This window comes from Macaca fascicularis, chromosome 6 (genome assembly GCF_037993035.2).
Source record: "Macaca fascicularis isolate 582-1 chromosome 6, T2T-MFA8v1.1".
Taxonomy (NCBI): domain Eukaryota; kingdom Metazoa; phylum Chordata; class Mammalia; order Primates; family Cercopithecidae; genus Macaca; species Macaca fascicularis.
The window spans coordinates 150,263,114-150,281,547 of record NC_088380.1 but is presented as its reverse complement, the minus strand read 5'-3'; the positions used below and the strand labels follow the sequence as shown (position 1 = coordinate 150,281,547).

Below are 18,434 nucleotides of genomic sequence, written 5' to 3'. Positions count from 1 at the left end.
GATTTGCCTCTACATATTCATTTTACTTTAACAACACTCAGGCTCTAGGGTTAGCTGTTAAAAGGAGGATTATTAGGTAGAGAAAGTCAGAGAAATATATGTGCCTCTCTAACGTTGTGTTGTAAAACAAAAAGACCACAATCTACTTTTTCAAGAATTATTTTCCCCTGAGATGCCAGCTAAAGTTGGCAATGAAACAAATAGGAATAATGTCTGAGTACAAAAAGGTCTCATTTTGTTGTTTTCTATTTAGATTGTATTCTAACATTTATCCTAAAATATTAAAAAAATTAAAAATCATTGCAGATACATTATTGCAGTTTTAAAATAGATCCTCCCCCAAAATTGGATTGGTATTGCCTTTTAAGAGTATTTCACATATGCTCAGCTGAGCAGCACGCTGCCAGAAAAGCTAGGTCTAGACCAAATCAAGAGCTGGCAAGACAGCTTTCCAGGCACAGAAAAGAAAGAGAAGCCCCTGCTCATCTTTCCAATGCTCTGCCGCTCACAAGGCCTCAGAGGGTTTAGTTAAGGGGACCGGTGACCTAAAGGGTAAATGTCTGAGATGTTTTTAATGAAAGAAGAAAACCTAACATTTGCAGAGGAAATACAATAAATACTGATGTACCCACCACTAAAAATGAACAATATTTTACATTATTTACTTCAAAATATCTTTTATTTAAAGAAATAAGCACACACATTTCCAAGAAGACGACATCTCCTCTCTTCCCATGCTCAGACACATTTTTCTCTCTCCAATCCCGGAAGCAACTTACATCACCACACAGTATGTCTAATCTGTACATATGTTTAAAATCATGCTTTTAAACATGTAATGTGAGTAGTTATATAGATATACATATATATCCACAAATGCCATATAACATTATATCACCATTTTGTAAAGAAATTGTATCAAAATGTAACTTGCATTTCTCATTCAACATTGTTTTTAAGCTCTTTCCAAGTTGAGGTATGAAAATATTCCTAACTTATTTTAGCTATTGTACAACATTTCATCTTCATCGATGCATCACAATTCATTAATCTCCACTCTCTTACTGACAAACATTGGAATCAATTCCAAGATTTTGTTATTAAAAACAATGCTGCAAAGAACATTCTTTGGCATATCTCTGTATTGCACATGCACAAAATTTTCACTAGGATAGAAACCCACAAGTGAAATCAAGAGTCATGGGGTATGGGCATTTTCAACTCTGCTTAATATCACCAAATCACTTTCCAAAGTAATACCAGTCGGCACTCCTACCATTAGTGATTATGCATTCTCTTTTCTCCACCAACATTTTCTATTAGCAAACTGCTTAAATTCTGCGAATTCTTCTATTGTAAAATGTCATCTAGCTGTTTTAATTTATATTTCCTTGAACACTAGTAAGGTTGAGCATCTCTTTGTGTGCTTATTGCTACTTGAATTTCTTTTGTAAAATTTCTGCTTGTATCTTCTTCCTATTACTCTGTATGATTATCTTTAACTTACTGATTTGTAAGTTCTTTAGATAGGCTGCTAACCAATGTTTTTCTCCTTTTTTTTTTTTTTCCCAAACTATGTTGCATCAAGAAGCTCCACTATGCCTTGGAAATTAGTCAAATGTTGCAGATCCACATACTCAGGCCCTTTTAGAGCATCAAAATTTAATCTTCAGAATGATATTAAGAAATTCCTTGATTTGAGCGTGAGAGTGCTCAGGAGGACCAATAGATTATGGAGAAAAGGCTAGAACCTAGAGATTTCGTGTAAAGCTTTAGGTATAGCATTCTGTCATGATCTCAGGAATACATAATTTTGACCTAATTAGAATAGGTTTTCTCAAAAAATGATTAGGATTTTAACTCTGTCACCTTTCCAAGCAGTTCTAAGCCATGCTCTGAGAATCCCTCAAGCTTTGTAACTGGGTGCCAATCATTTATTTTTAATGTTTACATGGGTAGCTTTTCCTTTAAGGGAAGGGAGACAACTCACTGATCAGCAACAATGGCAATGGTAAATGATACTCCACCTGAAATTGTCTGCTGCCGAATGAGAACACTGCATTTCCCTAAGCAATGTCATCCTGGATGTAGTTAAACTGATGATCAGAAGTGTCATTTTGCAAAAGCTGTATTTCTAGAACTTTCTATGGTCTTTTTTTCTTGGGGGGAGGATGTCACTCTAATTTTAAGAGAGGCAATTCAACAACAATTAAATGTAATGTATATGTATTAAGTAAAGAGGCAGAATCCATCCACATCCTCTAAATCAGGGGTGTCCAATCTTTTGGCATCCCTGGGCCACACAGGAAGAAGAAGAATAGTCTTAGGCCACAAATATACTAACACAATAACCAATGAGCAAAAACAAACAAACGAAAAAACAAAAAACTCATGATGTTTTAAGAAAGTTCACAAAATTGTGTTGGGCCTCATGCAAAGCCATCCTGGGCTGCATGCAGCTCACGGGCTATGGATTGGACAAGCTTGCTCTAAATAGAGGAAGAGGGGTTTGGATTCGATTTCTTCTTCCCAATGGTCGGAAAGAGAAGAAATAGAGAATTTGCCGTTAGAAACCACTTTGCCATCATGCATGACAAGCTTTCCAAGCAGCTGTCTTGGGTGAGGAGTTAAAAATAAGTGTGACCCCATTAAGGGAAATACCCAGATTGACTGGCATCACCTTAATGTGGTGAAGTTCTTCCAAGAACATGCGCAGCAGCAGAGAGAGCAGACGCAGACCCATGGAGTACAGAGAGTGAAAGCTAGGCAAAACCTTAATACAGACATGGAAAGGGGCCTCCTGGTCCCACTTCCTCTCCAAAAGCAGGGAAGAAATGACCCAGAGATAAAGTGGTTCTTCTAAACCTGTTGGCAGTCCTAAATCTTTCTCCTTTCACAACTAGCGGAGGGTATCACTGAACTAACCACGGAAACTTCTGCCAGCTCAGACTCCAACTTCAACATTTAGAAAATATCTTCATATGGTGTACACATATCAGGAGATCCACGCAGCATCTGCCCAACAGTTTTAGACTCAATGCCAGACCTAAATCATTCTCATGTTCATGTTCAAGGGTGGATAAACAATACAGAATCTATAAAAACAAAATAAAGATATATAACATTGTAAACTAGAAATAAACAGCATCCACCTGAAATGAAAACACTACATTAAAACAGAAATAAAGTTCAGATAGCACCTGTTTTGTGCTCATAATAAAATCCAATAAAACAGGCTCTGAGATAAAGAAGAAAGATTATATGATAGTCTTATACTGAAAAATAAAGGAAACTTGGTAGATAGTGAAAAAAATGAAGAAACTAATATTACTAAAACTAAACTTTAAACTGTATTATAATCAATAAACTGTAGAGTACGGTAAAAACAGAATTAGTTATGTAAATAAAAAGATTGAAACACTCTCCTCGATTTAGAAGACTGGTGAAAATGAGAGAGAAACACATGAAATCAAAAGAAAAGTTAGACACAAAAGAAAAATATTTTCTGAGATGAAGATCTGAATTTGAAGATCAAATATATTCACCATGTAGCAAGATAATTTGTTAAAATGAGATCAGCACTTAGACATATCCTGTTCAAACAGTGGAATTACAAAAAGTAAAGATGATTTTCCACAAGAGTCAAGCAGAGAGAGTTGGGTTTTACAGGAGGAGGATTGCTTTATAAAGGAAAAAATTTCAGCTTGGCCTTAAAGGTCTTCTATACAACACTAAAAGTCAAATAATAAGACAAAAATGTTCAAAGATAAAATGATAAATTAAAATAATAAAACAAAACCCTCAGGTTTCTGAAGACAAAGGTCTTCAGGACCAAAAAAGATCAATCAAAATAAAAAGCCCAAGAATGAGTAATTTTTTTAATAAAAGGTTAATATGGAAGATTAATGTCATTTCAATATAGAATTGCTCATATATTTTTCCATTTTCATTATATAATTATTTTTGAATATTATTACAAAACAGGATGAAAATGTAATAATTCTTGAAAATGAAAATATGTGATACTAAAAAATATTTTACAGTAGTAAATTAGTAAATAATTATTACTAGTTTGTACTCTGTCACAACTCCAAGAATACACAGAGAATAAAAGACGAAGGATATTAGGGGGGTGTAGACAAATGAGTGAATTTCTGCATTTTTATGAGGGAACATAATACATAAAGTTTCATTCATAATGTTAATAACTACACTTTTTAAACTTAAGAATAACAACTAGGAAAATTTAAATCAATATATATGTCATTCAAGTTACTGGAAGGAAAAATGTCAAGATAAATGATGCTTCCTCTCCACCCTTATCACTGCTTAATCCCAAGCCTCATTACTGAGAGCGTTGTCACACTTAATAGTGGTTTAACATCTCCATGAGAAGATATGCAACAAATTAATACAGCCATGCTAGATACAATCCACAGGAAGTACTAACAAGCTATCACTTGCATTAAGAAAAATCTTATGATATTGACAAGTAAACACAATGTAGGTAGCAAAATATCCCTGGTATTCATTTCTGAATTGAGATTTAAGGCATACAAATTTACTTGGCTTGCACTAATAGTTCAATGAATTTATATTCCATCTGCCGTTAACCTATCACACTCTTGATTTTGAATTCTATTTATCCAGAATTTCTTTATTAATAAAACTATCCCATTAGTGTCATGGGCTGAAATTTCATTAAAGCTTTAAGGGTCATATAATTCCAGAGGGGTAAAAAATAAACACTCTAGTTAAATGCTTTAACTAACACACCCTAGCATAATGAAAGATTCAATCTCCACATCCTTGGCTTCATGTCCATAAAACTACATGTATTTTGCTACACAAAAGGGGTCTGGCTGTGCCCTTGTTCTCTTCTTTCATTTTTTTCTGATCAGTGACTGAACTTCAGACTGTCTTCCAACTAAGCAAGGTGAAATAAAAATTGATTATTCAGAATCAAAAATACCTTATGTTTCTAAAATAGATGTATCTTTGGTATAAGGGGAAAGCAATTTTAGAGAGAATATTTTTAAAATCCAAAGGAAAAGACAGATGGAGAGGTAACTTTTGTATCACTACTGAGTTTATAACTTACATTGGCAGTTTGGACACACAGTTAAACTTAAGAAATTTCAAAACCGTATACTCCCTGTACATTTCTTGTATTGAGGGACATGATGATGTTGTGCATTTGCTGTCCAGACCCAAGATGGAGGAACACAATGTTGGGACCAACAATCTACTTTCCATCCCTGTGATATGGTTTGGCTCTCTGTCCCCACCCAGATCTCACCTTTAATTGTAATAATCCCCAGGTGAATTGTAATAATCCCCACGTGAATTGTAGTAATCCCCATGTGTCAAGGGCAGGACTGGGTGGGGATAATTGAATCATGGGAGTGGTTTCCCCCATACCTTTCTTGTGATAGTGAGTGAGTTCTCAGGAGATCTGATGGTTTTATAAGGGGTTTCACCTTTGCTCAGCACTCATTCTTCTTCCTGCCGCCATGTGAAGAATGATGTGTTTGCTTCCCCTTCTGCCATGATTGTAAGTTTCCTGAGATCTCCCCAGTACTGTGGAAACACAAGTCAATTAAAGCTCTTTCCTTTATAAATTACCCAGTCTTGGTTATGTCCTTTTAGCAACGGGAGAATGGACTAATACACCCTGTATGGAGCATAAAATATTTCAGAAAGTTTAAATAACGGAAGAAAATAAATGTTTTAAATTTATTCTTGGTTAATTTGTTTCAGTCACAAATAACAAAAGAAGGCACACTTGGTAATAGTGTAGCTGAAAATTGTAACAAATTTATTTACAATAACTATACAATGAAGACTGGATTTTAATCATGTTTTTCTGTTTCAACAATGAGCACATCTTTGACCTATGAATTCATGGATTATAATAATTCTCATTGCCTACCTGAATGAACCAGTCATACATAACCATTTTAGCCTTTTCTTCCTTACAGTTTATAATTTTATATAACAACAGCTGTCAGTAAACATGGAGACTTACTAAGCTAATGAATAATCATCCTTCACATTATAATTATAATTCTGCTCATCATTAACATATTTTCTAATTATTATTTTTTTATTACGGACATAAACACAGTTTGTCAGGGATCTGGAATGTCAAGTTAAGGACATTTTTCTTCTGTTGTATACGTGGTGATAAGTATGAAGAGGAAGGAGTAAAGAATTAGTGCCAAGTCACCAAGTCCAGTTCCTGACACATAGAAGATAAGCGCTAGTTGAGTGACTGGGATTAGCATTTATTGAGTGTCTGCTATGTGCCAAGCAGTACTAGGTACTTTACATCATTATTGCTTCTAATCCCCTAGTTCTTGTAGTTGTGGGTATTACTATTCCCATTTCTCCAATAAAGAAGCAAAGACTCAGAGAATTTAACCTACTTTCCTATAACTTGGCTGCATTGCTAAAATTTGAAACCAGATTTGTTCAACTGTAAATCCCAGATCTTTCTTTCATACTCCTGACACCTGAAAATATTGATCACTGAAAATTATTCACAAACTATATGATCAAGGATTGCAACCTCGGTTCAACAGTGAGCAATAATACAGTGATTTACACTTCAGCAGGTTTTATTTTAAAATAAAATACATTTCATTTTAAAGATGAAATCATTTCTAGTGAAATATGATACATTTATATCATATTGGCATTCACATCAATATCATTTTAAGAAAACCTTTAACAGAATCATAGAAGCTGAGGGTCTAAAGAGACTTCAAACTTTGGCTAATCATTGTAGGAAATTTATGTCTGTTGTTCTGATCAGGATGTTGAACCCTTCTAATACATTATGTTAGAAATTTGCTAGACATACTCTTTGCTAAAGAAAGAGAAATCATGGAGAGTAGAGTGGGTTGCCAAGGAATCAATGGCACATAAGGAAGACAAATTGATGGAGAAATTTAGAAGTAAATTCAAGTGCTTCATTTTCCATCTTCAGATCTGAAGACCAACAGATATAAATACTCAACTGGTGCTGGACTGGCTGAAGTTTGAGATCTCTTTAGACCATGTAGCTCTTTGATGATACCGAAGGCCTCTCTAGAATCGTCATGATGATGATGATGATGATGATGATGATGAAATCCATAAAACCTCTTGAAGCTGCGAGGGTGGAAGGAGGGATATTTAGAAACTTCACATAAGTTGTGTATGTTCAAGTGGTTATTGGGAATTTGGAAGCACATAGAGTATATTCGGACCCAACTGAATTTTGGCTGAATAGTGGCCTCTCAGATAGGTCCATATCCTAATTGCCAGAATCAGTGAATGTTACCTAATACAGAAAGAGGAACTTAGCATGTGTGATTAAGTGAAGGACCTTGAGATGGGAAGATTATCCTGGATTATCCAAGTGGATGCATGCAAACACAGCAGTTCTTCAAAGAGGGATGCAGGAGGCATCAGTGTCAGAGGAGAAGGCCATGTACTAATGGAAGCAGAGATTGGAACAATGCTCACTGAAGGTAGAGGAAGGGGGGATTACAGACCAAAGAATATAGGTGGCAACTAGAAGGTGAAAAAGGTAAGGAAGATTGTCCCCTCAAAGACTCCTGAAGAAGCCAGCCAGCAGACACCTTGACTTTAGCACAGTGAAACTGATTTTGGACTTCTAACCTCCAGAACTTGGGAAGTTAGAGATAAACTGGTTTCATTTTAAGCCACTAAATTTGTGGTAATTTGTTATAGCAGCAATAAAAATCTAATACAGTGACACTAACCAGAACTGAAATAGCTGCCTGAGCACTTTTTCTACCAAATAATTCTTTAAAGAAAAATGAGTTTTAAAAGGCAAGTCATAGCATTAACAAGATGTGCTTGTAGCTGCAGAACTCATATTACAAGTAAGTAGCAGAAATCCTGACACTGCCCAGTAACATGTTTGGCTCCAGGCGGTTTTGCCTATGTGTTCACTTTTATGGACAGTAGGGCTGGTCTTTAAGTCTGACCTCTCTCATGACCTCCAAACCCACATTTCTTATTGCCACATTTCTAGGCTTCTAACCCTTGGATGTCCTTGGACATCCTACCACAACCCAGGGTTAACAGATGAAATCCAATGTCACGGTTATCTATCTAGGAAAGCATACAGTCAATATCCTGGGATTCTTTCTCATCATACGGGGTCTGCTTGCAAAAGTCATACCACTGTCCCCTGGTCCTCCTTATTTCCTTTTTGATTGCATACCACCACCCAAATCCAAAATGTTATGTCACCTTTGGCAGCTCCTTCTGGGCTCATTCCTTATTTAATTAGCCAACCAAGTATTGTAGGATCTGTTGTCTGCTTTCTACTCCCACTGTTCAAGCTAAGGTCCTGGAGATCTGCTGCAAAGACAGTGGCCTCCTAATGATTTCGGATTTCAGTCTCCAATGCTTGTTTCCACATTCTCAGATAAATATTCCTAAAGGAATGTCCCTTCTAATCATGTCATTTCATTGCTTTCCTTTGTTCACCATGGCAACTAAAAATTATTCACATTCCCCTCGCTTTTCCCATTTTATTTTCCTTCTCTTCCCTATTCCTATACCCTTCCTCTACCTTCTAATCTAGGATCCTTGTTGTTCTCCAACAAATCTTGCTTCCCTACCTCCATGTCCTTAATCTATATTTGTTCTTTAAGTAGAAAATTCTCCTTGTAGGAGCCTCACTCCTGCATGCTGAAATATCACCTATGTAAAATAAAGTAAGAAGGTATGGTGATATTAAAATATGGCCACCCATTATTTAATGTGTTTCTCTTCAAAAGAGGGAGGGGAGTGTAATTCCCTTCCTCTTGAGTGTAGGTTAGACTAAGACTTGATTTGAATAAATAGAATATGGTAGAAGTGACACTGTGTAACTTTAAGGTCATAAAAAGCATTGTGGCTGCCTTCCTGCTTTCCCCAGGAAGCTATCTGCCATGTCATGAGAATATTCTATGAAGAAATTCTATGGACAGGACCATGTGGCAAGGAACTGAGGCATCCTGCCATGTGAGTGAGCCATCTTACAGCCCCACCAAGGGCTCAGATGACAGCATCCCCAGATGACACTTTGGCTGCAACTTTATGAGGGACCCCAAGCCAGAAGCATCTAGCTAAGCCACTCCTGAACTCCCAGCCCACAGGCACTGTGATATAATAAGTGTTTGTTGTTTAAAGCCATTGTATTTTGGGATAATTTGTTATTCAGTAATAGATCATTAATATAATAATCAGTCATTTTTATTATTTCAACAAGAATTTATTGAATGCATTTGATGTGTTGGATTAGAACCTAGTGCCTGGGAATGCAGGACTAAGCTTACAAATCTGGTGTCTGCTCTTAGGCTAATTACAGTCTGGCAGGGAAACACACATTAAATGAGTAATTACTTACATAATTATCTCATTACCATTATGATAAGATCTATAAAGTAGGAGACAATTGAGCCATGATAACATTAACTAATCTGCTTTGGCAGAGTTGAGAAGACTTCTAAGCACTAAGACTTCTAGGAGTCCCCATGTGATGGTCCAGGGCTTTGAAGAGCCCTTTGGGCAGTGGTAGAATCCAGTGGTTAGAAAGGTGAGCTCTAGATTCAACTGCTTGGATTTGAATCATCTCTGGCTCTTAGTAATTGCATGACTTCTGGCAACTTTCTTACCTCTGACTCAGTTTTCTCATCTGAAAGTGGCCATAATAATCCTTTTTGGATGGACTAAATGAACTCATACATGTGAGGCATCTAGAATAGTGCCTGGCATATTGATTGTGCTCAGTAGAAATTAGCTACTCCATTTTGAGTTTCTCTGCCTGGTCCATTTTTGGATTCTAAGTCAATGTACCTAACCCATCACTCTTAAGTCCTAGCTCCATCTCTGTATGATATAATTGGGAGTCCTGTTTCATTAACCCAAAGCTGTAAGAAGTCACCGTCTTGGAACATGACTTTGGGTGACACACAAAGTTGACACCTGGGATTGAGGGGTTTTAGGGTGTTAGAAGCAGAAGGACACCTAGGAAGTCCTTACAAAACTCTTGCATCACGCTAGCTCAGGAACAAACCTACACAAACACCACAAATTCTTTGTCTCCAGACTTGTACAATTTGTACAATTTTTAGTATTATACAACTAAGTCTTCTAATATAGCAAGAGACTTCCATCCAGATCCAATTAAAGGCTTTTTTATGTCATCATTGCATTTTCCTCTAAATGCTTAAAAAATGCTTGTCATGCAGTGAAATGTAATAGGGCACAGAAGGAAAAGAAATTAGTTGCAAATACTTTGGCTCATACAAATGAATGAAGATGTATTTTTAAAGGATATATCCAGGCAAGATTAAAACTCAGAATAGCCTACCCATGTGATATGAGTCAGCACCACACAAATAACATGATGGTAAACTGTGCACCTCCTAACACATGAACCAAAAGTGCCTATAAAATATTCTGAACTGACAGTTGGTGTGTGTGGCTGTAGCCACAAAATTACACACACACACACACACACACGACAATAAATAAGGGGAAAACTTTCATTCAAGTGTATGCTGGTGCTGTGCCAAGTGTTTGATTTTAATTGAGCTTAAGCCCTCTTTTCTCTGTTTTTCCTCATCATTCAACCATGCCTACCCTGAAACTTAGACAAATCTGGATCAGAAAATCATTAAGACACCCCCCAAAAATAAAAGTTTAGGTATGACCCTATCCTGCTATTTTGCTTATTTTTCCCCATTCATTGTTTGCTAGTTTCTCTTCCAATTATCTCCTGCAGTGCCAAACATATTGTGTCGAACAGCAAATTCTGCCTTTACATTATCCAAAATAATTGTTCTAGATGGGATGGGGAAACATTTTTCTACTCAAAACAATTTCCAGATGAACACTCATGACTTGCACTACTCATATACAACAGACTTTTCCAGGCATTTTTGGCACCAGAGAGAGCTCATAATCATGATACTGAAACTGTTAGATGCACTGAAGTGTCCGTTGAAATGAACCACACCACCAAACTTGACACGCAAAATGAACATATTTCGTTAGCTCACTCACTTCAGGAGAGCTGTAATTCACTTTAAGAAATTAGAGATTTCCTGTGACCAGGCCTATGAGTATGAGGTGGAACTAAAAGTTGTCAACAGTCATTCTTTCCAAATTGCTTTGGCCATTCTGCACAGATTTACGCACATAGTGCACTCAGAAGCAGTGAAAAAATTCCAAAAGCATGGAGCTGTATCAACGGATCCCAGTAAAATGCACAGGGAATATCTGGAGTCGTAGATGAATTTATATAAGCAAAACTTTAACCCACGTTCTCTGAGCTACCTGCAACTCTTAGTGTGGACTTTTAAAAGATATGGTCACATTGAGGTCGGTGTTGTGGTAAAAGGTACATTGCATTTCAGAAAGGTGTTTGTTACTTTGATTCACAAAATGTGTATTAGTTAAAACTTTCTTCCCCAAGTAATAGAGATTCTCGTTGGCTTAAATAAGAATGGAGAATTTATTTTAAAGACAGGGGTTTGACTTGAACTTTAGGTCAAGATACAGCCAGTTCTTGCAAGAACTGGACACAGGAAGCTAGGTAGCGTTCTTTCTCTCCTGCCCCTGTGTAGGTTGCTCAGCACTGGGATCTTTGCCTTGGCAGCCACAGGCCTCCCAATAGCAGCAGCTGAATCCAATATGCAGTTTTTCAACATATGTAGCACCAGCTTCATTGCACCCCCGTAAGTACATCAGCCCAAGCACTGGCCGGCCAATGCCTCCTCCTCAGAAATCTAAAACTAGCTCCATAAAGTGCTTCTTCTGAGCTACAGCTCTGGGACCCCTCCTCCACGCTTCTAAATTGTCGTCATTTCAGTGTCTTCCTTTTGGGCCTTCAGCCCTAAGAGTGATAGCTCCTTCCTATAATTGCTACCTCTAAGTTTTTTCTTTTTGGTTACATAATTGACAACTTTAGATCTAGTTAACATTTCTTTGTATTAAATTATTTCTTGTTCAAACAACTGGAGAGTTTTCTGTCTCACTGGACCCTGACTGATGTAAGTGTCTATTATTGAACTACATTATTTCTGTAGTCCCTCTAGCTTTAAAATTTTCTAATACATAAATACACTTTGGTAAATCACAAGAATTATATGATTATAATAACAGTAGTTGAGCATTAATGGCAAATGCCTATACTCTAAGCACCATGATAAGAGGTGTACTTTGGCCATCTCATTTAGTCCTCACAATAACCTATGTGGCATGTCACATGCATATTCTAGTTTTACAGAAGAAATAACTGAGGTTCAGGGAAATTCCACAGCCTATGCAAGGCAGAAGGCTAGTAAGTAAGTGATAGAGCCTAATATTCAATGTGGTTACTGGTTCTTCTCTTTGTTCCTTTCAACCAGCTCTCATAGCACTTAACCATGGTGTAGTAGTTACTCGATTTCATGGCAGTTCCCCTCAGACAGAAAGATCAGAATAAGAGCAGAGACCAAGGTTCTATCTAGCTTTTATTTCTAATGTTGTCACTATTATGGAAGGACCACAGTAAATATTTGTTGAGTTGAAGTTTGAAACTTGAAGAAACCAATCTGGAGGGTTTGAAAAGACAGAATGACTCATGAAGAGAAGTTAAGTCCTAGAGCTATTTGGAGCAGCCAGTTGAAATGGCTTTCAAAACAGATGTAGGCCTTGGCATCTAAACAGTATGATTATGTGCCCAGGAAAGGAGAATTTCATGCAAGTTACTCTGTATGCAAGATCCAAGTAAGTTTTCTGAAACTGGTGTCAACCCAAGAAGGGTGGACCTAAATCCCAGAGAAAAAAGTCTTCATTATGAACACAAAGGTACAAGAGACCTCTGGTTTGAACTAAAAACTCCAACTGATACTAAATTGAGGACATATAATTTCCTAATTCAAATATAATTTTGCCCTAAGACGTCCTCATACTTTAAAACAGTAGGCTGTGCACGGTGGCTCACGCCTATAATCCCAGCACTTTGGGAGACCCAAGCAGGCGGATCACTTGAGGTGAAGAGTTTGAGACTAGCCTGGAGAACATGGTGAAATCCTGTTTCTACTAAAAAAATAAAATAAAAAATTAGCTGGGCGTGGTGGCAGGTGCCTGTAATCCCAGCTACTCGGGAGGCTGAGGCAGGAGAATGGCGTGAACCCAAGGGGCGGATCTTGCAGCAGTGAGCCGAGATCGCGCCATTGCATTCCAGCCTGGGCGACAGAGTGACTCTGTCTCAAAAAAAAAAAAAGTAGTTGGTCCACTTTTATATGGCCATACAGGGAACCCAAGGGCATTGCTTTCATGGCGAGATAAACCCTAGCTCCTGGGAAGTAATAGCAGACAGTCATCCAAACTATAGTGACATTAGCAGAAACCCTTTCAATTAGAGATTATCCCAAGGCTTCATCTAGTTAGGGTGCAGCATTTCCTCTTGAGAAAAGTATAACAATTTTTCTCTAAATTGGATGGCTTAACTATTACCACAATGGTAAGTTATATAGTTGAAAATTTAAACTCTTTATATTCAAGGCACCAGAATGACCTAGAGAATCAATTAATTTGTCCTGCTATTCAGTGAAATTTTTGTAGTTTCAAGCGCACCAAAATGTGTATTGGCAACAGAAAAATAATTAGTTCAAAAAATTTTACAAACTTTCAAATTTACACACTTGGGAAGTTACTTTACATTTCCTTTCCTAGTGTGCCCATTTGTTTGGGATTAATAAATGCTCAGGCACTCAGCTGCTCACATATTTTTCACAGCTGTTTGTTAAGAGACCCTGAGAATGTTTCAAAGTTCAAGTTGGTGTCAAGCTGTTTGAATTTCCAAATTCAACTTCTAGGCAAAAAAAGCTAGCATCTCTCAAGTCTGTTGTTATGGACTTTTTGGTGATATTTCAATGCAAGAAATTCACTTTTTGTTTTGTTTTCTTTTGCATCACAAATGGATCATGTTTTATTGACCATTAAACTATGAATCTTTAAAAAAAATGAGTTGAATGGTCATGAAGGTATGAATTTTTCTGTTTGCCTTACAATGAGAACTTTTCCCTGTAGAAATATATGACTTAATAAACTTACAAAACTTTAGACTGTAATAAAATATCCAAAATTCGTCCATGCCCAAGCAAACTGAAAATCTTAACTAATCTTTCTCAATTATCTAGTCCTTAGTTTCTCCATAAATATAAAGCAGGACACACACAAAATAATAAAACGAATTTTTTTTTTTTTTTTTTTTTTTTTGAGACAGAGTCTCACTCTGTTGCCCAGGCTGGAGTCCAGTGGTGCAATCTTGGCTCACTGCAACATTTACCTCCTGGGTTCAAGCTATTTTCCAGCCTCAGCCTCCTGAGCAGCGGGACTATCACCATGCCTGGCTAATTTTTGTATTTTTAGTAGAGACAGTGTTTCACCATGCTGGCCAGGCTGGTCTCAAACTCGTGACCTCAGGTGATCCACCCGCCTTGACCTCCTAAAGTGCTGGGATTATAGGCATGAGCCATGGTGTCTGGCCTAAATTACAATTTTGATGACTATCCCTCCAAATGCCAAGTGATGAAGTAATGGTCTTCAACTAAATATTAAAAATCTGCATATTAAAAATTGAAAATCTGCATATGAAAATGTATAGACATCAGAGATCCAGCCAGCTGGCAAAATTGATGTTAGCCTATATAATACTTTTTTTAAAGTAATAAAAAGAAATGAGAATTTGGTTAAATATTATGGTAGAAATTTTCAAGTACCTTAGCTAATATTTAGAGTTTATTGGCTATTTAAAAACACTCCTTTGAGTTTCAGCTGGTTCTAAACAACATCTGTGATCCATATCCCTAAAGTCTGCAGAAACATAACATCCACACATTATTTGGTTTCACAACTGAATGTTTTGATATTCAGCTATATTAAAGTAATGAGCCCAATTACTAAAATAATCTTACACAGTTTTCCCAGACAAAAAGAACGATCGTGTTTGCGAGTCCTTCTGTTTCTACCAACCATCTTAAACACCAGCCTATTGTAAATTATAAAGCCCTGCTTAATCACAACAGTGCATTGTCTGCAAACTTCCCTAAAATACCTACTTTAGAATATCAGGCACACTCATTGATAAACAAATACACATTTCGAAAGAATCGTTTGCCAATTTTAACCAATTAAAGATGAAAGCTATGATATTGCTGAAGGCAAATAAAAGATTTTCTTTTCTTTTGCTCTTGCCCATAGCAACTAATGACAATAGCGTTTTAAAATATCAAAAGTTAGATCCCCGAAATCACCCATATTATTAAAATGACCTTTGTTTAAAGTATAACAAAGTACATTAAAATATTGTATGTGAGGATATATGTTTACAAAGTGAAGAATGCCAATATTAACAAGGGCTGGAAGAAATGATCACTCACTAGCCTTCTAAGCCTGATCTATCATCATTATTTAATATCGTGCCATCATTGACCAAATTGCCAATTTGTTCTGAAATTGTCAACTAGAAACATGGCACAGTTAGATAAGCAAATTATTATTTCCCAATAATTCCCAATAAGTTGTTGGCTCCCTGAACCACTTGTTATGAAAACAGTTTGAACTGAACTTGCCAATTTCATAATTTGATGATCACTAGTTTCCCTTTCACAAAGGTTTAGTCTGGCCCTTACATTAAATCAAATTCCCACATGGATGTATCCCTGCACCACCTTCCAACCCCTCACGACCTGTCACACACACCCAGGCCCACAGGTACACCATGAACCCTCCCTACTTGCTGGGGGTTAGCCTTTTTTTTTTTTTTTTTTTTTTTTTTTGAGACAGTGTCTTGCTCTGTCACCCAGGCTAGAGTGCAGTGGTGCTATCTCAGCTCACTGAAACTTCCGCCTCTCAGGTTCAAGCAATTCTCCTGCCTCAACCTCCCAAGTAGCTAGGATTAGAGGCGTGAGCCACTGCGCCTGGCCTTAGACTTTTATTGGATGATGTAGTTCAGACAACGTAGTAAGACAACTTTTAACCTGCTGCTGCTAAACCAAAATGGTTTTGATTTGGTTCCCATTCATAGCTTGTTTAAAATACAATTGACACTGAACAATCCAGAGAGGCAGGACTCAGTAACGTTGCCAAAAAAATTCTTCTGTTAATACACTCATTTCTCTGAATTAAGAGCTCAAACCTCACATGTGAGGAGTATGTGTGTTCATCTTATCTTTGTCTTCAAGTTTGATACTCAGAGCAGCCCACTCATAAGTTTAATGTGTTTCTACACTAGAAAAAGGAATTAAACAGCATTTACTGGGACTCACCGTGAGCCAGGCATTGAGGGAGATTTCACCTAGGCTTCAATTAATGAACCCTCCAATAATCCTTTGAGATTGGAATGATTATAACATCCCCCAATTTACAAATAAGGTAACCAAGACTCAGAAACTAAATTTGATCTTAGTAGTAAGTGACCTGGATCTGAATCCAGGGAAAATTGGGTTTGTTTAAGAAAAACTGAATCTGATTTCTGGGCTGGCAATCTGCTGGGATGATACAAAATGTTGCCCAAATGGGTTAGTAGGCAGTGGGCACTTTGCAATACCCCGCACAACCTGCAATTAATGAGTATTTGAGTTGACATTTCTTTAATATTTGCCTTTCCTGTTTCCTTGTAAGCTCTGTGAGAAGATGTAGGTAGTTTCATCCATCGCTCTATTTCCAGTGCTAGCACGTAGGAGGCGTTCGCTAAATATCTTCTGACTGTCTAATGTGCTCTGCCTCTCCTGCTCGTTTTCTCAAAGACATCTAAGCAGATTGGCACAAGGACAGAATAATCCTGGATATACCCACCAACAGACTTCTCTGTCAATTTAATCCTGTGCCTCACCAATGCCCCTTATCTTTTAGAAGCCAACAATAACCAGCTTTTAGCTAATTGCTTTCAAATCGATTAGGAGTGTTTCCAAGTAGAATAATAATAGATCCAGTCATTATTGAACTCTGACAGTATGCCACGTACTTAAGCGCATACATGCATCATCTTACAGTAGATGTTATCATTCTCCCAATTTTACGGATTAAAATTTGTACTGTAGTGTGGGCACTGTGGCTCAGGAGGACCTGCCAGGCCATCTGAAGGACAGCTGTAGCACCGCCCTGGTGCTATGCTCATTCAAAGACTCCAGCTGCAAGCACAGGTGCCCTAAGTGGGCAATGGCATGGCATGTGGAGGAGAGTGTGAAGCCACATCTGGTCATGATGTGTGCTCTGTTGATCTGGCAATGGCAGGAGCTGCAGGACCTTCAGCAAGAGCTGGAGGACCTATCAGTGGGCAGTGATGGTGTGCTTATCTGGAAGACTGGCAGCTGTGGTCAGTGGCTACAGGAGGCCAAGGCCAAGCCCAACCTTGAGTGCTTCAGCCCAGCCTTCTACACACAAAAGTGTGGTTACAAGCTGCAGGTGTCTGCATTCCTCAATGACAAAGGCAGTGGTGAGGGCACACGCCTCTCACTATACATTGACTTGCTGCCTGGTGCCTTTGACAATCTCCTTGAGTGGTCCTTTGCCCGCTGTGTCACCTTCTGCCTGCTGGATCAGAGCGACCCTGGGCTGGCTAAACCACAGCACATCACTGACACCTTCCACCCAGGCCCAAACTGGAAGAACTTCCAGAAGCCGGGCACCTGGGAGGGCTCCCTGGATGAGAGTTCTTTGGGCTTTGGTTATCTCAAGTTCATCTCCCACCAGGACATCCAAAAGCGAAAAACTATGTACAGTGTGGGGAATAGGTCTTGGGGTCATCAAGGGCTGGAAACAAGTGACCTCAGGGACTGTCTCCCTTCTTGGGTAGGGCAGACATGCCCTGGTGCCAGTCATACTCTACCCAGACTGAGGTGCCTGCTCAGGTGCTATGTCCTAAGAGCCATAGGGGGGTGGAAGTTGGGGATGGAGAAAGGGTAGTTCAAAGAATCTGTCTTGAGATCTGATTTTTTTCCTCTTTCCCTAGCTGTGCCCCCTCTGGTTATTTATTTCCTTAGTGCCAAGAGGGCACAGCAGGGCAGCCTTGATTTTTAAGAAATCCGTAAGTGTATTTATTAGAAAAAAAAAAAAATTGTACTTTGGCAAGGTTAGGCTACTTCTCCTAGAAGGAAGAATTATGAAGAAGGAGGAGATAAAAAGCTAAAAGGGAGACGGGACAGTGGCTCTGGAGATGAAAAAGAGCCTAGTAACACAGATATTCAAATTTCTCAGACCTGAAACCACACCACTCTCAGCCCTTCCCCAATTCTGCAGGGCGGCCTGGGGCGTCCCTGGGGAGTGCTGCATAGGCGAGCCCATCCATGATCCTTCACTCTGGCCTTCTGGAAAGTTCACCTTCAGAATGATGCTTCAACTCTTCCTCTGTGACATGGTTTCTCTTCCTACAA

General features: G+C 38.1%; 1 protein-coding gene across 1 annotated transcript; it reads left to right on the top strand.

Moving 5' to 3' along the window:
- Positions 1–2,532: 2,532 nt before the first annotated feature.
- On the top strand, positions 2,533–17,967 carry LOC135971526 (TNF receptor-associated factor 4-like). Its single transcript, XM_065547206.1, has 4 exons — positions 2,533–2,619; positions 8,942–9,027; positions 11,637–11,747; positions 17,103–17,967. Exons 1-4 carry the CDS (start codon positions 2,533–2,535, stop codon positions 17,965–17,967), a joined length of 1,149 nt encoding a protein of 382 aa, XP_065403278.1.
- The last annotated feature ends 467 nt before the right edge of the window (positions 17,968–18,434 follow it).

Excerpts from the sequence above, each read along its gene's own strand:
- LOC135971526 (XM_065547206.1), top strand. The coding sequence starts at position 2,533 with ATGGTCGGAAAGAGAAGAAATAGAGAATTTGCCGTTAGAAACCACTTT. Across the intron at positions 2,620-8,941 it reads TTTCCAAGCAGCTGTCTTGG|GAAGCTATCTGCCATGTCAT; the intron begins GTGAGGAGTTAA and ends TGCTTTCCCCAG. Across the intron at positions 11,748-17,102 it reads ACCAGCTTCATTGCACCCCC|TGTGGGCACTGTGGCTCAGG; the intron begins GTAAGTACATCA and ends TTTGTACTGTAG.